General features: G+C 41.0%; 1 protein-coding gene across 2 annotated transcripts in view; it reads left to right on the top strand.

Moving 5' to 3' along the window:
* The first annotated feature begins 4171 nt into the window (after window positions 1-4171).
* Window positions 4172-24974, top strand: part of MELK (maternal embryonic leucine zipper kinase) — a 52735-nt gene continuing 31932 nt past the window's right edge. For both annotated transcript variants that reach the window (XM_084898735.1, XM_084898734.1), the window contains exons 1-8: window positions 4172-4323; window positions 11157-11252; window positions 12496-12581; window positions 14955-15071; window positions 18357-18500; window positions 19535-19603; window positions 21382-21474; window positions 23845-23943. In XM_084898735.1, the coding sequence (XP_084754861.1) occupies window positions 11195-11252; window positions 12496-12581; window positions 14955-15071; window positions 18357-18500; window positions 19535-19603; window positions 21382-21474; window positions 23845-23943 (666 nt within the window). In that variant the 5' untranslated portion in view covers window positions 4172-4323; window positions 11157-11194. The remainder of the gene's footprint in view (window positions 4324-11156; window positions 11253-12495; window positions 12582-14954; window positions 15072-18356; window positions 18501-19534; window positions 19604-21381; window positions 21475-23844; window positions 23944-24974) is intronic.

The following is a 24974-nucleotide window of genomic DNA, read 5'->3' as shown; positions in this document are numbered from 1 at the left end:
AAGTTTATTCCATCCTTGCTTTGCAGTCTATTTTTGAGTTTGGGGTGTGTGTGTGTGATACAGTCATGTAGTTGAAGTTTGATGTTTTAGTTTTTATATACATGTTGGAAAACTTGTCCTATAAAATAAGAACCTTGCTCTGAATCTACATTAAGAGAAATTCCCAGGGAGGAATTACAATCTTTTTAATCAAAGGTAATATTTGCTTTCTTGTGGGGGAATGCCTTGAGCCATTCAGAGAATAGTTATTTCTTGCTGCCTGAGAATCTATCCCAAAACTCAGTGGCTTAAAACAATATTTTATTTTCATTAATCTGTGGGTCCAGAATTAAGTCCAGGTTCGACTAGGTGGTGCTTTTGTTCCATGTGACAATGACTGGGTCACTTAGGTGCATTCAGCTGGCAGCTGGGCGCTGCAGGTGCCTCGGTTATCCTCCACATGGTCTTTTTCTCCACAGAGCTACCTTAGGTTTCCTCAAAGCATGGTGGTTTCAGGTTAGTCTCATTCTTACATGGTGGCTGGCTTATAAGAGGGCATCCAACCACTTCTGTTAAATGCTAAAGCTAGTGCTGACCCACAGACGACACTTCTGCCATATTCTTCTGGCCAAAACAAGTCCCAAGGCCAGCCCAAGGGGTGGGAAAGTAAATTCTATCACTCCCTCTTTTAAAAAATCATCTTTCTCATTATGATGCTTTTAAGAATGTTTTTATTGATTTTAGAAAGGGAGAGAAAAACATTGATGTGAGAAAGAAAAATCTATTGGCTGCCTCCTATACACCTCTACTGGGGATCAAGTCCACCCATTCTCAGGTATGACTGGGAATCAAACCAGTGACCTTTTGGTGCATGAGATGATGCTAAATCAACTGAGCCACAATGGCCAGGCCTAGATTTTATCTCTTGATAGAGGAATGGGATGGGTGTACAGTGAGGGAAGGAATTAATGAAAATCATGTTTGAAGTCGCTCCTCTGACCACAACAATTCACACCACTCCCACATGTAAATACCTTCACGCCCTCATCCAAAAGTCTCATTCCAGTAAGGCAGGGGTGGGGAAACTCTTTTTCTGCCAAGGGTCATTTGGATATTTACAACATCATTTGTGGGCCATACAAAATTATCATCTTAAAAATTAGCCTGCTATGGTTGGTCAGACAATTAACTCACTCCTAATGCCTTGGCAGAGCCAGACCAAATGATTTCTCAGGCCTTATATGGCCCACAGGCCAACGTTCCACACCCCTGCATAAAGGCATTGGCTTGAGGTCTTGTTTTTTCTGGCTCATCAGTCATTTGAGTTATACTGCCTGGGTCATTGACTTGCTGCTCTCAACCGGCTCCTTCATTGACTTGTTTAACCCAGGACTGACTTGGTCATAGACTTTTTCACTCTGATCTGTCTTGATCTTCAATTCTTCTCTGGACTCACTCAGCCACTGTTTCCTTGGACTGACTGGCTCACCAGCTGTTTCCCACAGACTCAGGGGGTCGTTGACTGCCTGCCATTTAATTATTAACTCTTTTTCTTGGAGCGATTTGCTCATAGGCAATTTTCACTCATCTTAGGAGATTTCAATCATCTCTATCAACAATTTCTGCTGATTTTTTTGGTGATATGTTAATATTTCAGCTTTTTCTTGTCCCTACCCCCATTTTTTTTTTTTTTTTTTGGTATAAAGAAAGAAACTAAGGTGTTTGTCCTATAGAGATGCTACATTCTGGTTTTGTTGCTCACATCCTCATGAGGCTGTTTAACTTTCCTGTATTTCCTGAAAATTGATAGTTGGGTCCAGAACCTTAATTGGATTCGGGTTTGATTTTTGGGCACAGCTACTTCAATGGTGGTGCTGTGCAGGAGATACTTTAAGATCTGGTTCTCTTTCTGTCCATAAACTTTTGTTGTTGTTGAAAGGAGTCCCCTTCCAAACAATAGAACCCTTGATTGGGGTATGCTGCCACCAGGTGGTGACAGCACACATTGCCACAGGTTCCAATAGAGATGCCAGAAAATAGGACTTGTTTCCCCGAATTGAGTCTATATTAAATCATCATGATTGTTAAACATCAAAGCTACTTTTAAAAAATATGTATTTATTGATTTCATAGAGAGGAAAAGGGGGGAGAAGAGAGAGAGAGAGAGAGAGAGAGAGAGAGAGAGAGAGAGAGAGAGAGAGAGACTTCTCTCTCTCCTAGCTTATGGCTGTGCTGAATTTTTCCTGCTTCCCTCCATTCTCAGGTCGATTCTCCTCCCATCCCTTCCCTGGGAAACTGGCTTTTTTGGATTTTATCATTAGGCTGCCTTACATGCTGGATTCCAACTGAATTTAGCCCAATTTATTCTTCATGTTTCTTCCCTACTTTGCTGTGTTTCTGAGTGCTACTTCCATCAACTACAACTTCTGCTCCAGGTGGCCTCTTTCTGTGGCTTTTCACCCAACTTCAGTTAATGCAATTTCTCTTCTTGCTCTTTGGGCCTCAGGATTTCAATAATTTCCTTCTATTTTATTCTCTGGAAGTCTCAACCTCCCTCCCCCTTTGGTTTCCCACTCCCCCTACCTCAGTGAGTAGTATGTTAAGACGTTTCTTTAAAAATGCCAGCTGAGGGATTCCTGCTGGGACTCGCTCAGATTCTTCTTCAGCTTTCATTTTCTCCTCAGTCCACTGGAGGCAAGCACCTTAGCACTTCACTGAGAGGTTCACACATTCGCCACCTTCTTAGCCAATGGTTAATTCCCATTCTCATTTTAATTTACCAGCAGCTTAAAAAAATGTTTTTATTGATTTTAGGGAGAGGGATAGAGGGAGAAACACTGATTGGCGGCCTCCTGCATGCCCTCTACTGAGGATGGAGCCTGTAACCCAGGCATGTACCCTGACCAGGGACTGAAACAGCGACCTCTTGGTGCATAGGATGCTCAACCCACTGAACCACACCAGTGGGTTTATCAGCAGCTTTTGATGCACTCCTTGAAGTGCTTCCTCCCCAGGCTTCCCAGTCCCCTTGTGGTTGTCCTTGTACATTCTTAGCCACTCCTTCTTTTCCTGACCACATCATGGTGGCACGTCCCAGTGTTCAATTCCCCAGGCTCCTCCATCTCTACTCTCTTCCTATTCATCTCACACAACCATGGAGATGAAATAGTCCTTCTGCACAGGTGGCTCCCAATCTGTCTCTAGTCTCAAACTTAGTAAGCCTTCTTACTGTTTCCATGGCCATTTCTTCAGCCGAGCCCTCCTCTTTGTTCTCACATTCAGTTCTACACACTTCCCAGAGTCCTCTGCTAGCCCTGCTATGGGGGAAGGCAGGGTCAGGGAAGCTTTGCTGTGATGAACTCATGGCAAGGAGGAGTCCACAATAGTTGTTACAGGAGGAGAGAGGGCTGAGTGCAAATCAGAGGCCAGGCAGCTAGGTTGGAAAGTGCCCGATCAGCCGCCCGTCTGGTCCCAGTGTACCGGCCTGAACTTTTCTGACCTAGGACCTGCTGCCTTGCCTTAATCTAGAAATATTCCTCAGAGTGAACCGGTTGGGCCTTCCATGTTCCAACCCAGCTTCAGGGCTTCTGGGAATCCTGACATGGATAGCTTCTGAACTTAAGAGTTAAAGCTGTTTCAAGATTTATACTTAATATTTTTTTTTCTTTCCTGTGGCTATAGTTTTTTTTTTTCCTCCTGGACCAAGTTACCTTTACAATTGTAATTTATACAGCGATGCCCATTTATACACATAATGACCAAACAGTAACATGTATGAGAAAGACTTCAGTTATGATGCCGGGTTGGTATTTACGGTACCTTGAGTTATCTAACGGATAGTTTGGTGTCTTGGGAGGGGGGTTTATTCCTCGTGGCAACACCTTTCGGTAAGATCTGGTGGTGGGGGAGGACTCGGATGGGAACCGTGACCACTACCAGCGACTTCTTTGCAGACCAACTTCAGGACACAACGTGAGAGAGTTGAGTTCGGTGGAAACTCTGCACGTCCTCGCCGCTTAGAGACTCTCCGCGTGTCCCCACCCCCGCGGGAAGGGCTCATCCCGGTTTGGAGAGGACTCACCTCAGATGCTCCAGCCGCCACTGGCCACGCCCACTCCCAGGCCAGCACTTCCCGCTTCCGGTCCGAGGACGCATGCACGCCCCCGCCGCGCCCCGCCCCTTCCGGCCCGGGAGGTTTGATTCCCTTGGCGGGCGGAAGCGGCGAGAACCGCAGGATCTGAAAGGCACGGAGGAACTCTCGGCACTCTCAGCTTCGCCCGGACCCTAAGCGGGCGCCTCTGTCCCTGTGCCCGGCCGCGCCCTGCCTGGCCCTCCGCCCCTCAGGTCAGTGTCCCCCGCCCCGGTGTCCCGGCAATGCGGGGGGACGGCGGCGAGAGCCCAGTTTGCTCCCCGATGAGAATTTTACCGGAGTCCCCACCTTACTGGTCCTGTTCCCTGGATGACATGGTTAGCTTTTCCGACTCCCGACCCCGGTTTTCTCCTCTGTATGTGGGGATAATGATCGTACTTACTTACAATCAAGGAGGTGCAGGCACAGCCTTTGCCACCCAGGAGGCTGCAACAAATGCGAATTCCGATGCCGCGTTTCCATGACCCTTTCTGCGGAAAGAAACTCAAGCTTTTCCAGTTATTTCTGTTCGTGCAACTCAGTTTACTGGGGCAGTTCAGTAAAAAGGAAATGTGTAAGGTGTTATCAGCCCTTTCCCTTAGGCCGACTCCTTCCTCTCCCGTTACTTTCCCGAAGTAGTGGCTTTCCAGAGGCTCACGCTAAGCGGGGAATATGCACCCAGTGCTGTGCCAGTAAAAGGAGCGGCTCGCCCCAGGAAATCTGGGAAAAAGGGACACTCCCAGGGGAGGGCATCCCTAGAGAGTGATCAGGCCTCGGCCACCTAGGATGACTATTTGTTCTTGAGCTTCTTCACCTTTGCTATTTCTCTTCCGTTGTGGAATCGGGGAAGGTGGAAGGAGGGCGTGTATCAGAGGTGCCTGGAGTTTTTTACTCAGGGGCCAGTGATTTTTTTTTTTTAATTCATATTTTGGTTTCTGTTTACCATATCGTGTGAAAGAAATCAGAAATGCCCTTAATGGCACCTTCATGGGCTTATTTCAGCGGATCTTTCCATTGTATCTACTGTGGGTCAAGGAGATGAGCAAATCAGCCCCTTAACACCGTTAGGCATGAATGTCTTTGCTGATGCTCCCTGTAGCTCCTGCAAGGGAGCGGGACACAACGTTAATTGAATGTGTTACAAGGCACATAATAAGCTATTCTGTATTCTGCCTCTCATTTGAAATATCCTCAGAATCAGTGTCTTACCAAGCTCACTAGGTAAAGTAAATGTATTATTCAGCGATGAATAGCATAGTCTAAAATTTAGGTCCTAAATTATGCCATATTAATAAGAAAATGTCCCCAATTTGTTGCTGTCCTATAAAATTTAATGCTACACCTCCTCCTATTATCTAGGCAATTTCTTGTTTCCTCAGAGACATTCAAGACCTCCAGTTCTTTTTTTAAACTTTTACTTATTTATTTTTAAAATCTTTATTGTTGAAAATAGTACATAGGTCCTCCTTTTCCCCCCATTAACCTCTCCCAGCCGGCTCCCCCCCACCCCCCCACTCCCGCCCTAGGCTCTCACCACCACTTTATCTGTGTCTATGGGTTATGCATATGAATACAAGTTCATTGGTTGATCTCTTCTCATCCATCCTCCCCTCCCCATTCTATTTAGCCACACTCACAGGGACTTTTAGGTGTTGGATTGGGGTCTAGTTTCCTTCTTCATTACCTACATTTCAGGGGCTGCCTTCCATTTTGACTGATCATATAGCTCCTTTAGCAGCTATAAAGTTGTATTACTCCAATCAGAAGTCGTTTCTGTGTTCAGTATTTCCGATCCCAGCTCCACATCTACATTTAAAAAACCAGGTAAAATCTATCATTATAGCTGTTAGCAGTGAAAACACATTTTCTTATACAGTAGCAAAAATGATGTTCCCTGGATTCAATAGATATAATGCAGGTCCACATACGTAGTATGCAAAGACAGCCTAATTTGAGGGAAGGGAAGGGTATATAAAGAAAATACAAGAAAGTAAAAAAGAAGGTGCATGGTTCAATCTTACATTGGTGAAAGTTTATCTTTGCTAGTTGGTCAGGGCCCATGATTTGGAAGTTCAAAGTCATTTGGGAGAAATCTGTCAAGAAGTTAATTATGAAACTGTTATATCCCTTGTCAGGGGAAGTGAACTCCAACATCTTACGAGTGCTTTCTCTCTCTGGGTGGCAAGTTGAAACAGCCCAGTCCTTGTATGGTACTCAGGCGTGCAGTAGCGGCAATTAGGATTCTTGTATATATTTTTTAAGGCCTACTTCATTCCCTTTGTGTTTCCTCTTTAGCTCTTGTGTTCTGGATACCACAATACTGCATTAGTGGGGGATTTGCTCTCCAGTGAACTGATAGTCCACTTTCACAGCAGACAACTTTCCAAACAGATTTGTAGCCTGACATTCTTCCATTTCCAATCTATTCTTTCTCTTTGTCATCAGGATTCCAGATATTTCTTAGCATTGTGTTGACCTCAATACCTTTATTGCTGTTACTGTTTTGAAATTTTTTAGTCTTAGGATTTCGGGTTTTTTTTTTTTTTTTTGGTAGGGGGTGGTGGTGGTATAGTTCTACTTCATTCCCACATTTGCAGCACTGACAAATGTACTTTCCAAGATTTCTGAATTAGTACTGCTGTTAAGGATTAGAAATATCCTTAACAGCAGTACTAATTCAGAAATCTTGGGGCAAAAGTTACTCAGGTGCCCCTAGTGAGAATCGATTTGTCCTCTGTGGTGTCTCCCTGCCTGGAGTAACTTTTGCCACTCCAGAGGAAGCTTGAAGAACTGACTGTGCTTCTGCTGTTTTCCTACCCCATTCATGCAGGATAAGCTAGATTAAAAGGTCAACCTGTTTATTAAGTTGGTCCAATGCCATCCCTTCCTCGGAAATGGCTAATATTGCTTATTGGATCATGTCTTTTGCCCATGATCTTTATCTTTCTTGGTATTTCAGCTTTAATGTTGAGACTGAGACCAGTTGTTGTTTTTTTAAAGCTGTTGTTTTTCTTGAGTTTTGATATTTTTTTCTTTCCAAAGCTTCCGCTCTAGTGTTCTATTCACTGACTAAATTTTTGAAGACTTTTTATTGCTGATAATAATTTACCTTTTATCCCTGAGTAAAATGAATCATGGAATCAGAATGCTTTAGGCATTTTAAAAAGATATTTTATTTTGAAAAATTTTATTGAATTTATTGGGGTGATATATATATATACATATATATATTATATACCTAATATGCAAATTGTCCCTTGGGGAGTTCGACTGGGAAATAAAGAGTTTGGTAACTTTCTATGATATGTGCTGACCACCACGGTGCAGAATGAAGGAAGGCCCCAGCCAACAGCTGGCAGCCGGGGAAGGGAGGCCCCAGCCGGCAGCCAGAAGACCCTGATCAGCCCTGATCACTGGCCAGGCCTATGGTCTCTACCCATGCACAAATTTCGTGCACCGGCCTTCCAGTTGGTAAATAAAATTATATAGGTTTCAAGTGTACAATTCTATATACATCATCTGTATAGTGTATGTGTTCACCACCCAAAGTCAAGTCTCCTTCCATCACTATTTATTCCCCTTTACCCTCTTTTACCTCCCCCAACCTCTAAAAGGATATTTTGATTCTTGTGGTTCTTGATTTATCGCCTGGCATTCCTCCATTTCCAATCTCCTACTCTTTCTCTTTACTGTCATCAGGATTCCAAACATTTCTTAGCATTGTGTTGACCTCAATACCTTTACTGCTGTTATTGACTGTTTTGTGGTTCTCTTTCATTCCCACATTTGCAGCACTGACAAATGCCCTTTCCAAGATTTCTGAATTAGTATTGCTATTAAGGGTATTTCTAATCCTGTCCCTTAGGTGCCCAGTGAGAATCGATTTGTCTTCTGTGATGTTTCCAGGCGGAACTTTGTTTTTAATAATTTCATTTCATTTTTTTCTCCACTTCAACTTAAGAAGATGACCCATCCTCACTGTATTAAGGACCTTGCTAATTACTCCATCTTTTTCTTTTTCTTTTTTTCTTTATAAACCCACTGTACTGGTCAGGTTGAACTCACACTCTAGGTCTTCCAGAGTCAGGACCTTGTAGGTTAGTAACATGCTGTCCACCCAGCAACCCCAGAGCCCTCAGCGGGCTTGCTGGAACTCTGCCTTTGGTGCAGGGAGTCTCTCTGGCTCTAGAAATGAGCACTAGCACCAGGTTTCAGCTACTGAGAGGCAGTGATCAAGATGTTTGAGCTCTGCTCTTTCCAGGTGGAACTTTGCTTCCCAAGTCCAGTTGGCTGTGCCCAGCCTTTCGGATTGTTAGAGAGAATAGGGTCCTGGCATCCTGAACCCTGTGCTGCCAGAGCGAATCCTCTGCTAGGTCACTGAGGGAGACTTGTACACAGGAGACAGGCCAGGCAAAGGAGGATCTCATCACTAGCTGGGTCTTTCCTCAAGCCCCTTTGTGAACGCCAGAGCGCTAGTGTGCTGTGCTGGACTATCTGGAAGATTTTTTTTTTTTTTTTTTTTTACAAAATGTATATATATTTTATTGATTTTTTACAGAGAGGAAGGGAGAGGGATAGAGTGCTAGAAACATCGATGAGAGAGAGATATCGATCAGCTGTCTCCTGCACACCCCGTACCGGGGATGTGCCCGCAACCATTGTACATGCCCTTGACTGGAATCGAACCTGGGACCTTTCAGTCCGCAGGCCGACGCTCTACCACTGAGCCAAACCGGTTTCGGCAATATATGGAAGATTCTTTGTGCCTGACTCAGTGACCCGCATTTCCCTGGGCCCCTCTGATTCCTGTTTGTCTATCTAAGGGGTGTGGGGGCATCTCTTCCCAAGGTTGAAGTCTTGTTTTGTCCTACATTTGCCTCTAGGAATAAGAGTCCCTTGAGAAATCATTTCTAGGAAGGTTCACCTTTCACCCTGTGTCTTCCTGTAAAGAGAACTCCACTTTGTAGCACCTGCTCAAGTCCTAGAACTTGACTCTGGGCAGTTTTAGAAGATTTATTTAGAAACATACTTCCCAGAAACTTTCTCCTCACAGTTTTACTTTTTCTTCCTTCTTGGCTTCCATGAAACTGTATTCTTATTCTTAGTTTTCTAAACTGTTCTTTCTCTGCCTCTTCCTCTTACCACTCCTAGCTGGTATGGGTGAGGACTAAACTGTCGGCATTGTAAAGATTTATCTTTTTTAAGTCTTTACACTAACTAATTGGTTTTGTGTATGTGTGAAATGGAGACAATCCAGTGCTTTTTGTTGTTTTTCCCATATGGCTAACCCAGATCTAAATCTACATTTCCATTTGCTGGTACCTCTAAAAGTAGTTTTAGTTCAGTACATGTCAACTCCCCCCCCGCCCCCCCCCCCCCCCCCCCCCCCCCCCCCGGAATCTCTGCAGCTAAATTTCTTCTTTCTGGAATACTCTTCCTCTTATTCTTTTTGTGCCAACAACTGTTAAGGTTTACCAACCAAAGACCACTAAGAACACATCTGTAGTAAGGAACATTAGGTGTTTTTAGTTTGCTGCTGCAGGAGACACCATTCTCCTAGGACCTTGGGGTGTCTCAGCCAGAGTGAGTTGAAAGGGGGGTATATGATTTGGGCTTATGCTGCGTGGTTTTAAAAAGGGGTTAGGAAAGCTGTCCAAGAACTGGGGCATTTCAGCATTTGGGTAATTTAGGATACTGTGGGGCTGAGGACGTCATTGGTGAGAAAGCAGCAGTAAGTCAAATTAAGGATCCCTGTCATTTTAACCGTTTTGTATAGAAACATTGTTTAGGTGGTCATGTCCAGGTCCTGTTGGAAACATTGTTCAAGATTTGGTAGGAATATCCAGTTTGATTACCAGCACGGTTGATGTTTTTTTCTCACTTCTCATCCTTTGAATTAGATCTCGGCTTAAATATTACCTTCTCAGTGACTCATTCTAACCACTGCTGCTTATTTCTTTCCCAGTATTTATTACAAATTATAATAATTTAATTTTATCGTCTGTTGATTTGCCTTTTGTCTTCTCTGCTAGAATGCACGATCCCTGAGGGCAGGAACCACATTTTGTTTCTTCTCCCTTATAGCTTTAGTGTCAGGTGTGGGTCTGGCACATCATAGGTGCTCTGTAAACACGTGTGTGAATAAATGAATGAATGAAAGAAAATTCAGATTAATAGTCTGACTAGTTCTGCAAAGTGCACTGCAAATCTGTAGTTAAACTCAGCTAAGAGCATATCTTCTGCAAGTAAGACAAAGCTAGTCAGTGGGAGGGCCCTACTCAATCCTATGGCTTTTTGTAATTCTACTCATTTTTAAAACTCAGGAAGACAGAATAAAATAACTACCTAAGACTTTCACAACAAATTTTTATATATTGTTTGGTATATACTTAAGAGTGTATGACATGTATTTCAGAGTATATGTAAATACGTGAAGCATAATAATAAAATATGTATTATATGTATCTTAAAATTGTATGTTATTGAATCTAAATTTGCAGTTCCCTGATGACTAATGAAGTTGGGCATGTTTTCTCATCTTTAATTGGTTATTTGTGTTTCTCTGTGAAATGCTTTTGTATTTCATTTGCTTATTTTTTCTTTGGTTGTCTTTTTCTGTATTGTAGGCTTACAGTCTATGTATTCTGTAAAAAAATCCATTGTAATAAGTGTTGCAAATATTTTCTCACATTTATGATTTTTTTTTTGAAATGATGCTTTTGGATGTGCAAAAGTTCTTAATTTTAACATTGTTTAATGGAATTTTTATAATTAGCACTTTAAAAGATCCCCTTTGTTCTGGAAATCATGACACTATTCTATTAAAAGTTTTAAAGACTTACTTTTCACATTTAAGTCTTTACTTGATCTGAAATTGGTTTTTATGTATGGTGGGAGATAGGAATCCAGTGTTTTTTTCATGTGGCTAACCAGTTTTTCCAGTATCATCTATGTGCCCAAGACTTATTTAAATTTGCAGTTACAAGAGTGGAGGACATAATCTCATACTAGTTCTTTTTTTTGATCTTGTACTATTTCTGTTTTTCAGGTTCTTTTTGTAATTTTGAGTAAACTTCCAGCAGGACTATGAAAGATTATGATGAACTTCTCAAATACTATGAAATACATGAAACTATTGGGACAGGTAATTGTTATTTTTTGGGGGGGAGAGAGGATAGATCAATTATTTGAGAGTCTAGTGTGTTTGGGCCATCATTAGGTAGTTTTAAAATTCTTCAACCTACTTTAATTAGGAAAAGTGGAGCACAGGAGAGGAAAGGAGTAGGAGAGGCCTAGTAAGTCATTTTATTTAGAATAAAAGTCATTTGGAGAGGGATCTGATCTTTGTTTCTAAGGGTCACCCTCTCTGTTTGCTTGTAAAAGTATTGGGTAGAAAAGGGCAAGGGCTGAAGCAGAGATGTTAGGAGGTTATTACAGTAATGCAGGTGAACAGTGCTAGAGCTGATGGTGATTTGGATGAGCTGGTAGTAGTGAATGAAGGTAGTGAAAGCGGTGGGATTCAGTATACAGACATATACGTGTGTGTGTGTTTTGATTTATTGAGGTATTACACAGTCAAAAATGCAAAGTGCCCCAATCTTGATGGACTTTTACATCCATATATACACCTATGTTTCCTGATCAGATCAAGACATAGAGCATTTCCAGTCAGTACCTTTCTGTTTCCCTCAAGGTATATTTTGAAGATATAGCCAACGGGATTTGTTGATGGGTGGGATATGGGGTAGGAGACAACAGAGAAGGACCAAGGATGGCCCTCGCTTTGGCTTTTGGCTGGAGCACCTGGGAAATGGAGTTGCTATTTTCTGAGAGGGGAAAGGTCATGGGAGGGACTGTTGGTAGTTTTTTTTTTTTAGAAATGTGAAGTTGGCAGTTCCTTTTAGATACTTAAGTGGAGAAATTTTCGCACTTTTGATACAGTTTTAAAACATAATTGTTCATCTTCCCAGTTTTAAAACTGAATGGAAGTTTCATATTACTTGACTTTTGTCTTGGCAACTATACATTGTGTTCTAGCAATATTAATTATAAAGCAAATTTGATTGCAATGTTAATTATAAAGCATATTTCTAAAGGATGAATTTTGTTTTCTTGTTTGTTAAAAAATTAAAAATATACTATCACGGTTAAAAAAAAAAAAAGAAAAAGAAAATCTTCAGCTATTTATTGGATTGAGGAGAGGTTAGAGTCATGGCTAACACTTTGGAGGCGACAGGAAAAAAGAGCCATACACTTATAGGAAAGTATGGATTGATAGAGCCTTTTGAAAGCAGATGGAGCAGTGTTTGTGCCCGAGTCCTCAGTTTGCTCTGCTATTGATATTTGGATTAGTCTTGCTTATCTCTTTATAATTTTTCTACACTTAGGTGGCTTTGCAAAGGTCAAACTTGCCTGCCATATCCTTACTGGAGAAATGGTAGCTATAAAAATCATGGATAAAAATGCACTGGGGGTAAGTTTAAAATTATTTAAAAAATATTTATACATCAGTTTTGTGAATGAAAACCCAAATTTATTCTAATTTTCTAGAATAATATTATTAGGATAATATTTCTCTTGCATTTAAATTGCCAGTTATATGTAACTGGCAGGTTTTAAAAAGCAATCTGAGGGGCCGAAACCGGTTTGGCTCAATGGATAGAGCATCGGCTTGGGGACTGAAGGGTCCCGGGTTCGATTCCGGTCAAGGGCATGTACCTTGGTTGCGGGCATATCCCCAGTAGGGGGTGTGCAAGAGGCAGCTGATCGATGACTCTCTCTCATCGATGTTTCTAACTCTCTATCTCTTCCCCTTCCTCTCTGTACAAAATCAATAAAATATATTAAAAAAAAAAAAAAAAAGCAATCTGAGGGAAGGGGTTACTTTGTCCTTAATTTTAATGCAAGGCAATGGCGTATGTATGAAGCCTGTAGGATCCATTTTTCTGCAGTTGTTTCATGGTCTTGAAGATGTTTCTTGGTATTCAAATACTCTAACTCAATGTTACCTATTTTATGGTATAGGTGGATCTTACGTCCTAGAATTTCATCCAAAATTACCTTAGTAGCCGAAGCCGGTTTGGCTCAGTGGAAAGAGCGCCGGCTTGCAGACTGAAGGGTCCCAGGTTCGATTCAGATCAAGGGCATGTACCTTGGCTGCGGACACATCCCCAGTGGGGGGTGTGCAGGAGGCAGCTGATCAATATCTCTCTTTCATCGATGTTTCTAACTCTCTATCCCTCTCCCTTTCTCTCTGTAAAAAGTCAATAAAATATATTTAAAAAAAAACAACACAAAATAACCAAGTAGTTCTTTAATGAAATCCTCCTTTTTAAAAAAATATATTTTATTGATTTTTTTACAGAGAGGAAGAGAGAGGGATAGAGAGTTGGATTGGAAACATCGATTAGCTGTCTCTTGCACATCCCCCACTGGGGATGTGCCCGCAACCAAGGAATCGAACCTGGGACCTTTCAGTCTGCAGGCTGAAGCTCTATCCACTGAGCCAAACCGGTTTTGGCCCTTCTTTTCTTGATCAGCCTTTTTTTCCCAGGGTTGAGATGCTCATTACCTCCTAATGCAGCTCATTCAATTTACGATCTTGGCTATAATATACATAAACTTTTTTGTTTTTATATTGAAGGAAAATTTGTCTCTTTTATTGATCTTTTTGGGTCTATTATTCCCTGTCCAGTATTTGTATTCACCCTGAATGGTCTTTTTTTCTCTCTCCTAATTCTATATATCATCTTTCATATGGTTTAGTTTCAACTGATAATTTAGGCTCTTCTTTAATATTTTTGTTTATTGAGCTCAATAATATATTTACAAAGCAAATAAAAGGCATTAGAAACATTTTTTTCTTGAGCACTCATGAATGAAATCAGTGATTATAAATCTGATTAAATTAATTTCCTTAAGCAATGTAAACTTTAGTTGCAACTTTAGTATGACTTACTCATTTGAACACTGCAAATGCTTAAATAGCAAACAAAATGTGTATTGTTATTACAAAGTGTGTTACCAAACTGATACTCAAAATTCATTCTAAAGCATCAGTGTGGTAACATTAATTCATTAATTTATTTGTTCTAATTTTGTTTTTATATTTTGTTTTGTTATGCTTATTTTAATTACTTCCTAGTACTTTAATAATACTTTTATTACTTCCAGGGTTTTAGTTATCCAACTCCCTCTCTCCCCAAAAGAGAAAAAAAGATTATCATATTAAAATAGTCAAAATTACAATTGATTCTTGGTCAAGACCTGACATCTGGTTGCATGGTCCTAGATAATTGGATCTTAAGCCACAGACCATTAGATTGAGTCCCTTTTTATAATAAAGTTTTACATGTTACTCCAAGGATATCTATATTTTTGTCTTTAATATGGACTTTGAAATTCTTTCAGCTTGGCTTATCCTCCTTTCAACCAGCTTTTTATTTTGAAGAATTTCAAACCCCTAGAAAAATTGGAAGAGCGAGATAGTGAATATATTCATACCTTTCACCGACATTTTTATGAAACATTACTAAGAATAAAAGTGGTAGCTCAGGCATGCACACTAAGTAGAGTTTCTGTCATTTTCTTTGTTTCTTATAAGGGAATTGGAGATTTAAAAATTTTCAGGTCTTTATGTTATCAATCCACATTAAATTTGTCTTTCATAAAATCCTCAAGGCCTTTTTTATGTATATACAAATAAGTTTTGTTATATTTTCTGTATTGTGGAACATTGTTTTGAGGCTGTGATTGCTTTTGTGCTCAGTATTAATCTTTTTATATTGATTCTTGGAACACTTCCCAAATTGGTTTATTGCACACTGAATACAATGTTTTGTCACAGAGTGATTTGCCCCGGGTCAAAACAGAGATTGATGCCTTGAAAAACCTGAGACATCAGCATATATGCCAACTCTACCATGTGTTGGAGACAACCAACAAAATATTCATGGTTCTTGAGGTTTGTAGTATGTTACAGAGACCTAACTGTGTTCGTTCACTGTTTTAATCTTTTTGAGCTGCTATAACAAATATCACAGACTGGGAAGCTTACAAATTACAGAAATTTATTTCTCACTGTCTGGTGGCTAGGAATTCCAAGATCGTGGCACCAGTGTGGTTGGGTGAAAGCTCTCTTCCAGGTTCTGAGCTGGCACCTTCTCACTGTGTCCTTACATGATAGAAGGGCTAAGGGATCTCCTGGAGCCTCTTTTTTTAAATTGAATTTATTGAGGTGACATAGGTTAATAAAATCATATAGGTTTCAGGTTTACAATTCTATAACACATCATTTGTATTTTGCATTGTGTGTTCATCACCCCAAGTCAAGTCTCTTTCCATCACTGTTTATTCCATCTTTATTCTCTCCTATGCCTTCCGCCCGCCCCTGCCAGCCGCTCTCACCTCCCAAAGGCCACCTCCTAATACATCTTTGTGGGTTTAGAATTTCAACATATGGATTTTGGGTGGGAACAAACATTCATACCATTTCTATTCACTTTATCAATGTTAGAGAGAGGAGTATGTTTCACCTGAAACAGTAGAGTAAATGTTAAGGCTTTATCTGTTTGAGTTCTGTCCATAACAGTTTAGATGAAATAGAATCTGTTATAAATCGCAGACTCATTGTAAATGTTCCCTTTCTAATACACTCTTAATGGGGAGGTGTGGTTTAATGGACAGAATATGTTAGAATTTGTCCCTAGGGGGAAGGATTCGTTTTAGTTTAGATGGTGTTTATGGTAACAAATTACCACCAACTTGGTGGTTTAAAACAACAGAAATTTATTGTCTCACAGTTCTGGAGGCTAGAAATCTGAAGTCAAAGTGTGGGCAAGGTTCATTCTTGGAGAAACTGTTCTTTGCCTCTTTCCTAATTTCTAATGGTGGCTGGTAATCCTGGGCATTCCTTGGCTTACAGATGCATCACTCCATTCTCTGCCTCTGTCTTCAAATGGTCCACCCTCATCCAATATGATGTTATTTGATTTGATCACATCTACAAAGAACTTGTTTACAAATAAGGTCCGGGTTTTAGGACTTCCAACATACCTTTTTTGGAGAACACAATTCAACCCACAAGCCTTCAGCGTATGTATTATGCAAACCAAACTCATTTAATTTTTCCTCTGCCTTTTTTGGCCTGAAGCTTGAAGTCTTTAGAACCTGCATCATTCATCTCTTGTTTCATTTTTCTTAATCTCAGCCAAACAATTTGTAACTGCACATCATTTTTACAGATTAGCTCTGTTTTAAAAGCACATTTTAAAATTCATAATGCTGAAAGTTTTGGACCTAGAACCATTTCCTCTTTATTACACCATCGATCCACCCACATGGTCAATAGTGTGATTTTAAAGTCTTTTTAAAAGGTTGATTCCCTTGTCCAAATTAAATGCTCTAAAAAAAACACACACACAACCACCACCAACAAAAAACCCTTCCATGAACCTAGGGCAAAATTGAAAAGATATAAGAGAGTATATATTAAAAAGTTAAACTCTCTCTCTTCTGTATCTCTGTCATCCAGTTTCTTTTCTCCTGAGCAAATCACTTACTTTTCTTGTGTTTCCTATAGATTTTCCATGTACTTACAAATGCCTATTTATATTTTATACATATGTGTGTAGCTTATTGGTTTCTGTCACACAAATGGTCACATACTATATTGTTCTGTACCTTATATTTTTTCCCCTCACTTAACATTTTAGCTTGGAAACTATCTACGTATGTGCATTTATAGAGATTTTTAATGTTTTTGTTTTGCTTTACTTTGTATTTCTTTATTTGAAAATATAAAGTAGGCTTTTTAATGTAAATCTTATTGGATAGCATTGAAAAAGATTGATGATTGTGGTATAATTTATATATGATAAAATGCACACTTTAGGTGTACAGCTTGAAAAAGGTACACACCCATGTACCTCCCACCCCAGTCAAGGTATAAAACATTTTCATCACATAGGAAAAGTTTATTCTGACCTTTGATGTTAATCCCTAACCTCATCTACCCACTGCTCTTTTCAACAACCACTGGTTTGATTTCTGTCACCACATATTAGTTTTATCTATTCTAGAACTTGATACAATTGGATCATATGACTGTACTCTTGTGTTTAGCTTCTTTTGTTCAGTAGAATGCTTTTTGCAAGTCACAATATCAATATATATGCTTGCACGTTGCTTTTTCACTTAATACCGGAGATTGTTCCATTTCAGTTCATGAAGAGCTTCCTCTTTTGTTAAATTATGTTTTTGAGAGAGGAAGGGAGAGGGAGAGAGAAAGAAACATCAATGAGAGAATATCCATTGCTGCCTCCTGCACGCCCCCTACTGAGTGTTTAGCCCACAACTGAACCCATAACCTGGGCATATGCCCCAATTGGGACTCTAACCAGTGACCTGTTGGTTCATGGGACAAAACTCAACTAACTGAGCTACACTGGCCAGGACAAGAATTTTTTTTATTTTTATGGCTGCATAGAATTTTATTTTATACCTGTGTCATAATTTCCATAGTGTGAACATATTTGAATTGTTTCCAGCCTTTTGTTGTTCCAAACAGTGCTACTGTAGTGAATGACCTTGAACATGTGTTGTTTTTGTTGTGAGAATATATCTGTAAGAACAATTTCTAAACATAGAACTATGAGGTCAAAGGCTATTTACTACCCTATATAATAAAAGGCCAGTGACCATAACAGCGTAATGACCAGTACTACCAATCGACCAGTCACTATGAGGTGCATTGACCACCTCTTGGTCCCTCCCCCCAGCCCGCAGGCTCCTGTCGCTTGATGGTGAATGAGGAACCACGGGGAACCAGGGTGGGTGTCAGCGGTGGGGCGGGACTGGGGACTGGTGAACAGGCAGAAGATGGCCATGATTGCAGGCTAGGCCTAGGAACCCTACCCATGCATGATTTTGTGCACTGGGCCTCTTGTGATCGATCGTATTTTAATTGCTAAATTGAATTGAAGCCTTAAATGGAAACCCCAGGTTACAGAAACATGGAGCTGATCTGGAGAAGAAGGGATGGAAAGCCTAAAGCTTTGTGCTCTGGTATCCATTCTCCACAAACTCTGAGGAGCCTCTGTAGAGCTGGGCTCCTGATACAGACTTACAGTCACTGGTCTTCACATGAGGGCGTGACGACCACATAGGCTTTTATTAGTATGTATGGAAGATTCCTCTGACGGAAGTTTTGTAAGTGTAACAATGTCTGTGTGACTCTGTTGTTGTTAAGTATTGCCCCGGAGGAGAGCTGTTTGACTACATCATTTCCCAGGATCGCCTGTCCGAGGAGGAGACCCGTGTCGTCTTCCGCCAGATCGTTTCTGCAGTTGCGTACGTGCACAGCCAGGGCTATGCGCACAGGGACCTCAAACCGGTAAGTGCCTGTCACGGTTAGATGGTCACCTGCGAGTTCAGCATCATTTACCTGTTATGACCAGGTTCTTTCTGTTTAGAGTCCATCTTTGCTCCCCGCAGCCCCCACTATAATATGCCCCTCCCCCCGCCCCTTTTGATTTCCGGTAGGGTTTTTTCAATGGACTTATTATTGATATTCTGTTTATCTGCCAGTTGGGTGTGACATCATAAATGTCTTTGTAATCAGGCATGGCATATAAAAGTCAGAATTTTATCTCTAGGAAACAAGAGTTTTAGGTGCTTTCTTTGAGTGTATTGTCATTGAATATTTTCCATTTACCGGTAGTTCTCTTCTTAACCTAAGGTGATGAGACGTCCCGCTTTTGGCGGGACAGCCCTGATTTTTAACAATTTGTCCTGCGTCCCGCGGCGTTTTAAAACAGTCCCTATTTTTTGAAAGATTGAATATTTTCCATTTAGTTCTCTTCTTAACCCCACCTTCCTTCAATTTTCATTCCATTATGCCTCAGACAGGAACAGTTCAGTGTGTGGGCAGACTACTTTTCAAGGACAGAATACAAACGTGAATACTCTTAAGACTGTAGGCTCTGACTAATATGGATGGCGGTGAACATGGGTATTAATGTTGCTTGGTACTAGGGCCAGGGACCTAGAAAAGGCCCAACAAAAGATGGCAGTGCTACTATCCTTGTCCTGTTGTTTGTACTCAACCCTAAGATTTGAGCTCACTCTTTTAGCACACACTGCTTGTAGTTGAACCTCAGAGCACTAAGGAGAAAATGGTTTATGCTAATGTGTTTTGAGGGGAAGTGGGATACAGTTATCAACATTTGCCTCTCTCCCTTTCTGTACTTCTTGTCATTTAATTATTTTTAAAAATTATTTTCACTCCATTATACGCAAGTTTTTAAATATAAAACCCTTAAGTTGTTTCTCCCCCGCTCCCCCCCCCCCCCCCCCCCCGAAATAGCTAGAGGTGGGATGTGTTATAAGGAAGTCATTATAGTTATCAAAAGATCTTTGTTTTTCCAGGAAAATTTGTTGTTTGATGAAAATCATAAAATAAAGCTGATTGACTTTGGTCTCTGTGCGAAACCCAAGGTAAGTGCAGAAATAAAGACGCGTCTATTTCCTTGGTAGATGCACACTGTGGCGTGTTACCTTGCACTGACTTCCACTAAGTATTTATTGAGCCTGGTTGTATCCATTGCGAAGGATGTTAAATTTCACCCCTTTTATAAGTTCTCTAAATGACTCTGACCTATAACCAAGACAGAGAACCACCAGGTCCAGAGGGGGTCGTGCTGAAGACCCCATGGGTATGCGGAGAGAATTTGCAGTAATGTGAGGCCATCACAGCATGAGTGCTGAATTGATCGTGTGTTTGCAGTTTGATTATGTTGCCACTAGATGATGCCTTTGTTCGCAGGAGTTTGGGGAATTTATTGCAAATCTATGCATTGTTATCCAAGTGGTTATATAACTAACAGTTATATTTTGAGAGAGGGTTCCTTTTCCTTGTAAAAAAGAAGGAGAAAGTCCATATGGGGTTTTAAATGTATGCTGTTATGTGTCTTCTTAATTTGCATTCCACAGTTGAGACTGGCATTTCCCAGCGTACCTTCTCTTTGAGGTGACTTTGAACTTTCCACTTCTGCTGTCTGCAGCAGAGCTCCTGTGTGGCTGCCTGTTGGAGGCTGCCTCCCGAGTTCTCTACTGATGGTACTCACAGCCTCCACAGTGAGCCGTCTGCACTCATTAAGAATGTTGGAATTGCAGGCCTATCCGAGCCCTTTGTAGCCCACGGTTATTTCCTGCCCCAATCAGAATTAGCCAGGTGCACAGGGAATCAGATTTTGTCCTTCCGGCTGACTGTCTGATTCTTTCTCATTTTTCTCTCCTTCCCTCAGTACTTCAGAAATTGTCAGTGGAGCCTTGTGTCTTGACACCACATGATAGAAGGCTTTTTTTTTTTTTTTGATTGACAGGTATATAAAGATAAAACATCCTTTGAGCAGATAAACTGGTTTAAGCCATGTTCTCCACAGGAGGCAGTGGAGAATGTTTGTGACAGACTCCATTAGCCGTGGCTTGTGGCTGCCACGGATTTGACACACACAGACACCATCTGAAAAAGCAGTGGTGGGCAGAGAGAGCATTGTCTCAGCTTTCTGCTGAAGAGCTCATTTCTGGGCATGTTGTTACAGTTGTAAATGCAGTCTCACAATCTCACAAATCCTTTGCCAGTTGTAGGACTCTGTACGGCAAGTGTGGGGCAGCGGTGTCATTTTTCACTGTGCCTTGATAATTCTGTGGGAAAGCCGAGGAGGCTGAGCAGATTCCTCATTTTGCTGGATCTGGAAGTTCACGTCGTGATTGGTGTTACAACTGAGACTAGAAACCAGACTCCCAAAGCAATGTTCTGTGTAACATATTGCTCTCTTCCCTCTAAGGAAAAAGAAAGCTCTTCTGTATTTATAGGAAAAGCTTGATATTGGAGATAGCATCCAGTAAAGAAATAATCTTTTTTCCCTGAGTACTTAGGGGTGGGGAGACATGGATGCTTGGAAGTATGCTAAGCTGATTATTATGCAAATAGATATCTAGGGAAGTATGAACTGACTTGACTGCACTCATGGGAAAAGGATTTTGTTCGTGCTAAGCTGAGGTGGTATTGGAAATCCAGAGAAGGTGAAACCACACCTGCATGCGTGCATGAAGGCAGAGAATATTGGGTTGGCCCCAGAAGTTTTTTTATTATTTGGGGTAATTCTTCATCTAATTCTTCTCTTTGCTTGTGCTGAAGGAATGCTTATCAAGGTTTTAATTCTCTGGAGGGCTATAATTAATAGGCATTTCATTTTTTATCTTACCGGCAGGGTAACAAGGATTACCATCTACAGACATGCTGTGGGAGTCTTGCTTATGCAGCACCCGAATTAATACAAGGCAAATCGTATTTGGGATCAGAGGTAATTATTCATTGGTTAATTCAATGTTCACTTATTGGTGACCTGTAGTGAATCAGGCACTGTGCATTGGGGTTATAGTGATGAGGTAATCCTTGTGTTCAGAAAGTGAGTATGTAAAATAAAAAATGAAATGAACAAGTTGCAATAAATATAGTAATACATAGTACACTTACAAAGCAAGGAGCTATTTCTGGAGTCCTTCTTGTGGTTGCTTTTGTGTTAAACAGTTCCATAGTTTAGACTGGTTAGTTCAGCCAGGTAGAGCACAAGGCCAGGGTGCAGGGTCAGTTTTCAGAGATGCTGGTTAGTACAGAGAAAATCTATACTTTGTCCATAGTCAACTGCACTGGGGCTGTCCCAGCAGGAAACAATGAGCAATGACCACAGCAAGTACCTCCGTCTGGAAGAAAGCCTCCCCCGAGTTCCTGCCCTGATGCCAGACAGTCCAGTTTCTCCTAGTATGTGTCTGAGTCTGCCAGAGCCTCGCCCAGCACTGGAGCTCAGAGGAAGTGGGAGCTTGTAAATTCAGTTCATGGTGCAGGCCTTTTAAGAGGAGCAGCTGGGTCTCCAGCAGCCTGTGTGTCACTCAGCCCCAATCCGCACTGGCTTTTACAGCCTGTAGTTCTTACTGCCTGTAGGCACTTCTTTCCCAGCTCTGAAACCCTGAACTGGGGGTCTGGTGTGGGGCTGGGAGCCCTCGCCCCTCCGGGCAGCCTCTGCAGAGGTGATCTCCCTCCCAATTAAAAAAGCCGCACACCCGGGTGCTGGACCAGCCCGTTCTGTGCCTACGCACCTCCTACCAGTCTCAATGCGTTTTCTTCTTTACCTCTCTAGTTGTAGTACTTCCACTCAGCCAGCTTTCCTGTGGTTCTGGATGATAGTTCTGTATTTTAGTTGTAATTTTTATGTGGTTGGAGGTAGCAAGTACAGGTGTTTACCTATGCCCCCATCTTGGTTCTCTTTCTTTAACCATTTTTTTAATCCTCACCTGAGAATATGTTTATTGATTTTAGAGAGAGATGAAGTGAGAGAGAGAAAAAGAGAGAAACATTGGCGTGAGAAAGAAAAAGTGATCGGTTGCCTCCTGTACACACCCTGACCAGGGATTAAACCTGCAACCTATGTGCCCTGATTGGGAATTGAACCCAAAACCTTTTGGTGTATGAGACAACACTAATCAACTGGGCTACCCACCTGGGCTTTTCTTTCCATTTTAGCTTGATTTTCTATCTTTTTTTTTGCTCTTTTTACCTCTTAAAATTTTCCTAGGCTCAAAGGAGAGTGGGAGCTGTGACTTAGTCAACAGTGCTGTCATTATTGACAAAGGCCAAATTCCGCTTGTATAAGTAGTTAGTGCTTAGGACTCATGGGGCACCGAGATATCTTATATAAAGGTTAAGCTCCTTTCTGGGATTTTGAGATTTGTAGGGCTGTTTGTGCTGGCAGGCTCATTTCTAGCCTCTGTGTTTGAAAAATCAATCGTTGAACTTTATTAAGGTTTCTGTATATAGAGAGGACTTTGCAGTGCAGCTTATCACATTTTCAGATTATCAGTAGTAAATTTTAAGACTTGTTTTGACATCCTCATGTGTATTTACATAACCCTCATATGTAATAAACCCTCTGTAGCATTGTAGAATTATCTTTCAGAATCAGAGACCTGCAGATTCCTCCTCCTTTTCCTTATTGCGCCCAATCCAGCCCAATCAATTGGAAATTATCTATAATAATAAAAGTGTAATATGCCAATTAGACCAGGCAGCCAAACTACCTTCTGGATGATCTTCTGGACGAAGCCACAGCAGTGGGGGCTGAGGCAGAGGGGTCAGGGGTGATCAGGCAGGCAGGTGAGTGGTTAGGGGCAATCAGGCAGAGGGGTTAAGGGTGATGAGGCAGGCAGGCAGGCAGGCAAGTGGTTAGGAGCCAGCAGTCCCAGATTGCGAGAGGGATGTCCGAAAGCTGGTTTAGGCCCAAACCCCAAAGGGATCCCTGCAGGATCGGGCCTAAATTGGCAGTCAGACATCTCCCAAGGGTTCACGGGTTGTGAGAGGGTGCAGGCCAGGCTGAGGGGACATCCCTCCCCCACCCCTGCACAAATTTTGTGCACTGGGCCTCTAGTTTTCTATAAACCATTAGAGTTCAGTATTAAAGAAGAGTGCACTGAATTGCATGTCAGGTGACCTACCTGGGTGGCCTAGGTAACTTTGGATAAGTCTTCCTTTTTGGGCTTTAGGTCCCCTGTCTGTAGAATGAGCAGGTTTAATTGGATGATCTCACAGCTCTGTGAAGATTCTGTAATTCTATTATGTGTACTACCATTCTCAAATACGTTCTAAATTTTTTTTGGAATTATTATTTTCTCTCTCTCAGGCAGATGTGTGGAGCATGGGCATACTCTTATATGTACTTATGTGTGGCTTTCTACCATTTGATGATGATAATGTTATGGTTTTGTACAAGAAGATTATGGTGAGTACTCCAAGGTATAAATTTCATTGTAAAAGTTTTCTATACTGCATACTAAATACTTCCACTTGTGAAAGTACAAAAGCAGGCAAAAGTAATGTATGCTGATAGAAGTCAAGGTAATAGTTACTCTTTGGAGGTGGAAGTGACTGGAAGAGGAGCATGGGGCTTCGGTTCTGCCTTGATCTAGGTGCTGGTTAAATTGTGTATTCAGTTTGTGAAATTTTATCAAAGTATACCCTTATATGTACTTTTTTTTATATGTATATTATATTTCTTCAATAAAAAGCTTAACAAAACAAAAAATTAAGGGAAAGTAAACATTTAAGATGTAAAAGTTTTTGTTTTGTATCCTGAAATGATACTTTGCTCTGTTAAATCAAATTTTTCTATAAAATAAAAACTTTCTTTTTGAAGGTAAAATATTTGGTTTTAAGGTATAATAAAACTAAGTTTTGTTAAATCATATGTGCCAGAGATAGAAAATAGATTTGTGGTTATGGAGTGGGGGAAAGGTAGAATAACAGTGAGGAGTGAATGCTGATGAGTATGGGATTTCTATTTGGGATGATGATGATAACATTCTGGAATTAGATAGTGGTGATGGTTACACAACTTTGTGAATGTACTAAAAACCACTGACTTGTATACTTTAAAAGGGTGGATTTTATGTTGTGTGAATTATACCATTCAATTAAAAAAAACTGCCTTAGCTGGTTTGGCTCAGTGGATAGAGCATTGACCTGCAGACTGAAAGGTTCCAGGTTCGTTTCCAATCAAGGGTACATGCCCAGGTTGTGGGCTTAATCCCCAGTAGGGGTGTGCAGGAGGCAGCCGATCAGTGATTCTCTGTTATCACTGGTGTTTCTACCAGTATCTTTCTCTTCCTATCCCTTCCTGTCTGAAATCAATAAAAATATATTTTTAAAAGCCACCCCAAATCATATATAGCAAGGGAAATGGTAAAATTCTTTTTAAAGTGTTAATATTTAAAACGTTTTGTAATGCCCAGCCAGCATGGCTCAGTGGTTGAG

Source organism: Pipistrellus hanaki (assembly GCF_964339955.1).
Source record: "Pipistrellus hanaki genome assembly, chromosome: 11".
Taxonomy (NCBI): domain Eukaryota; kingdom Metazoa; phylum Chordata; class Mammalia; order Chiroptera; family Vespertilionidae; genus Pipistrellus; species Pipistrellus hanaki.
The sequence above is the reverse complement of the archived record's forward strand: the minus strand, read 5'-3'. Positions and strand labels throughout refer to the sequence as shown.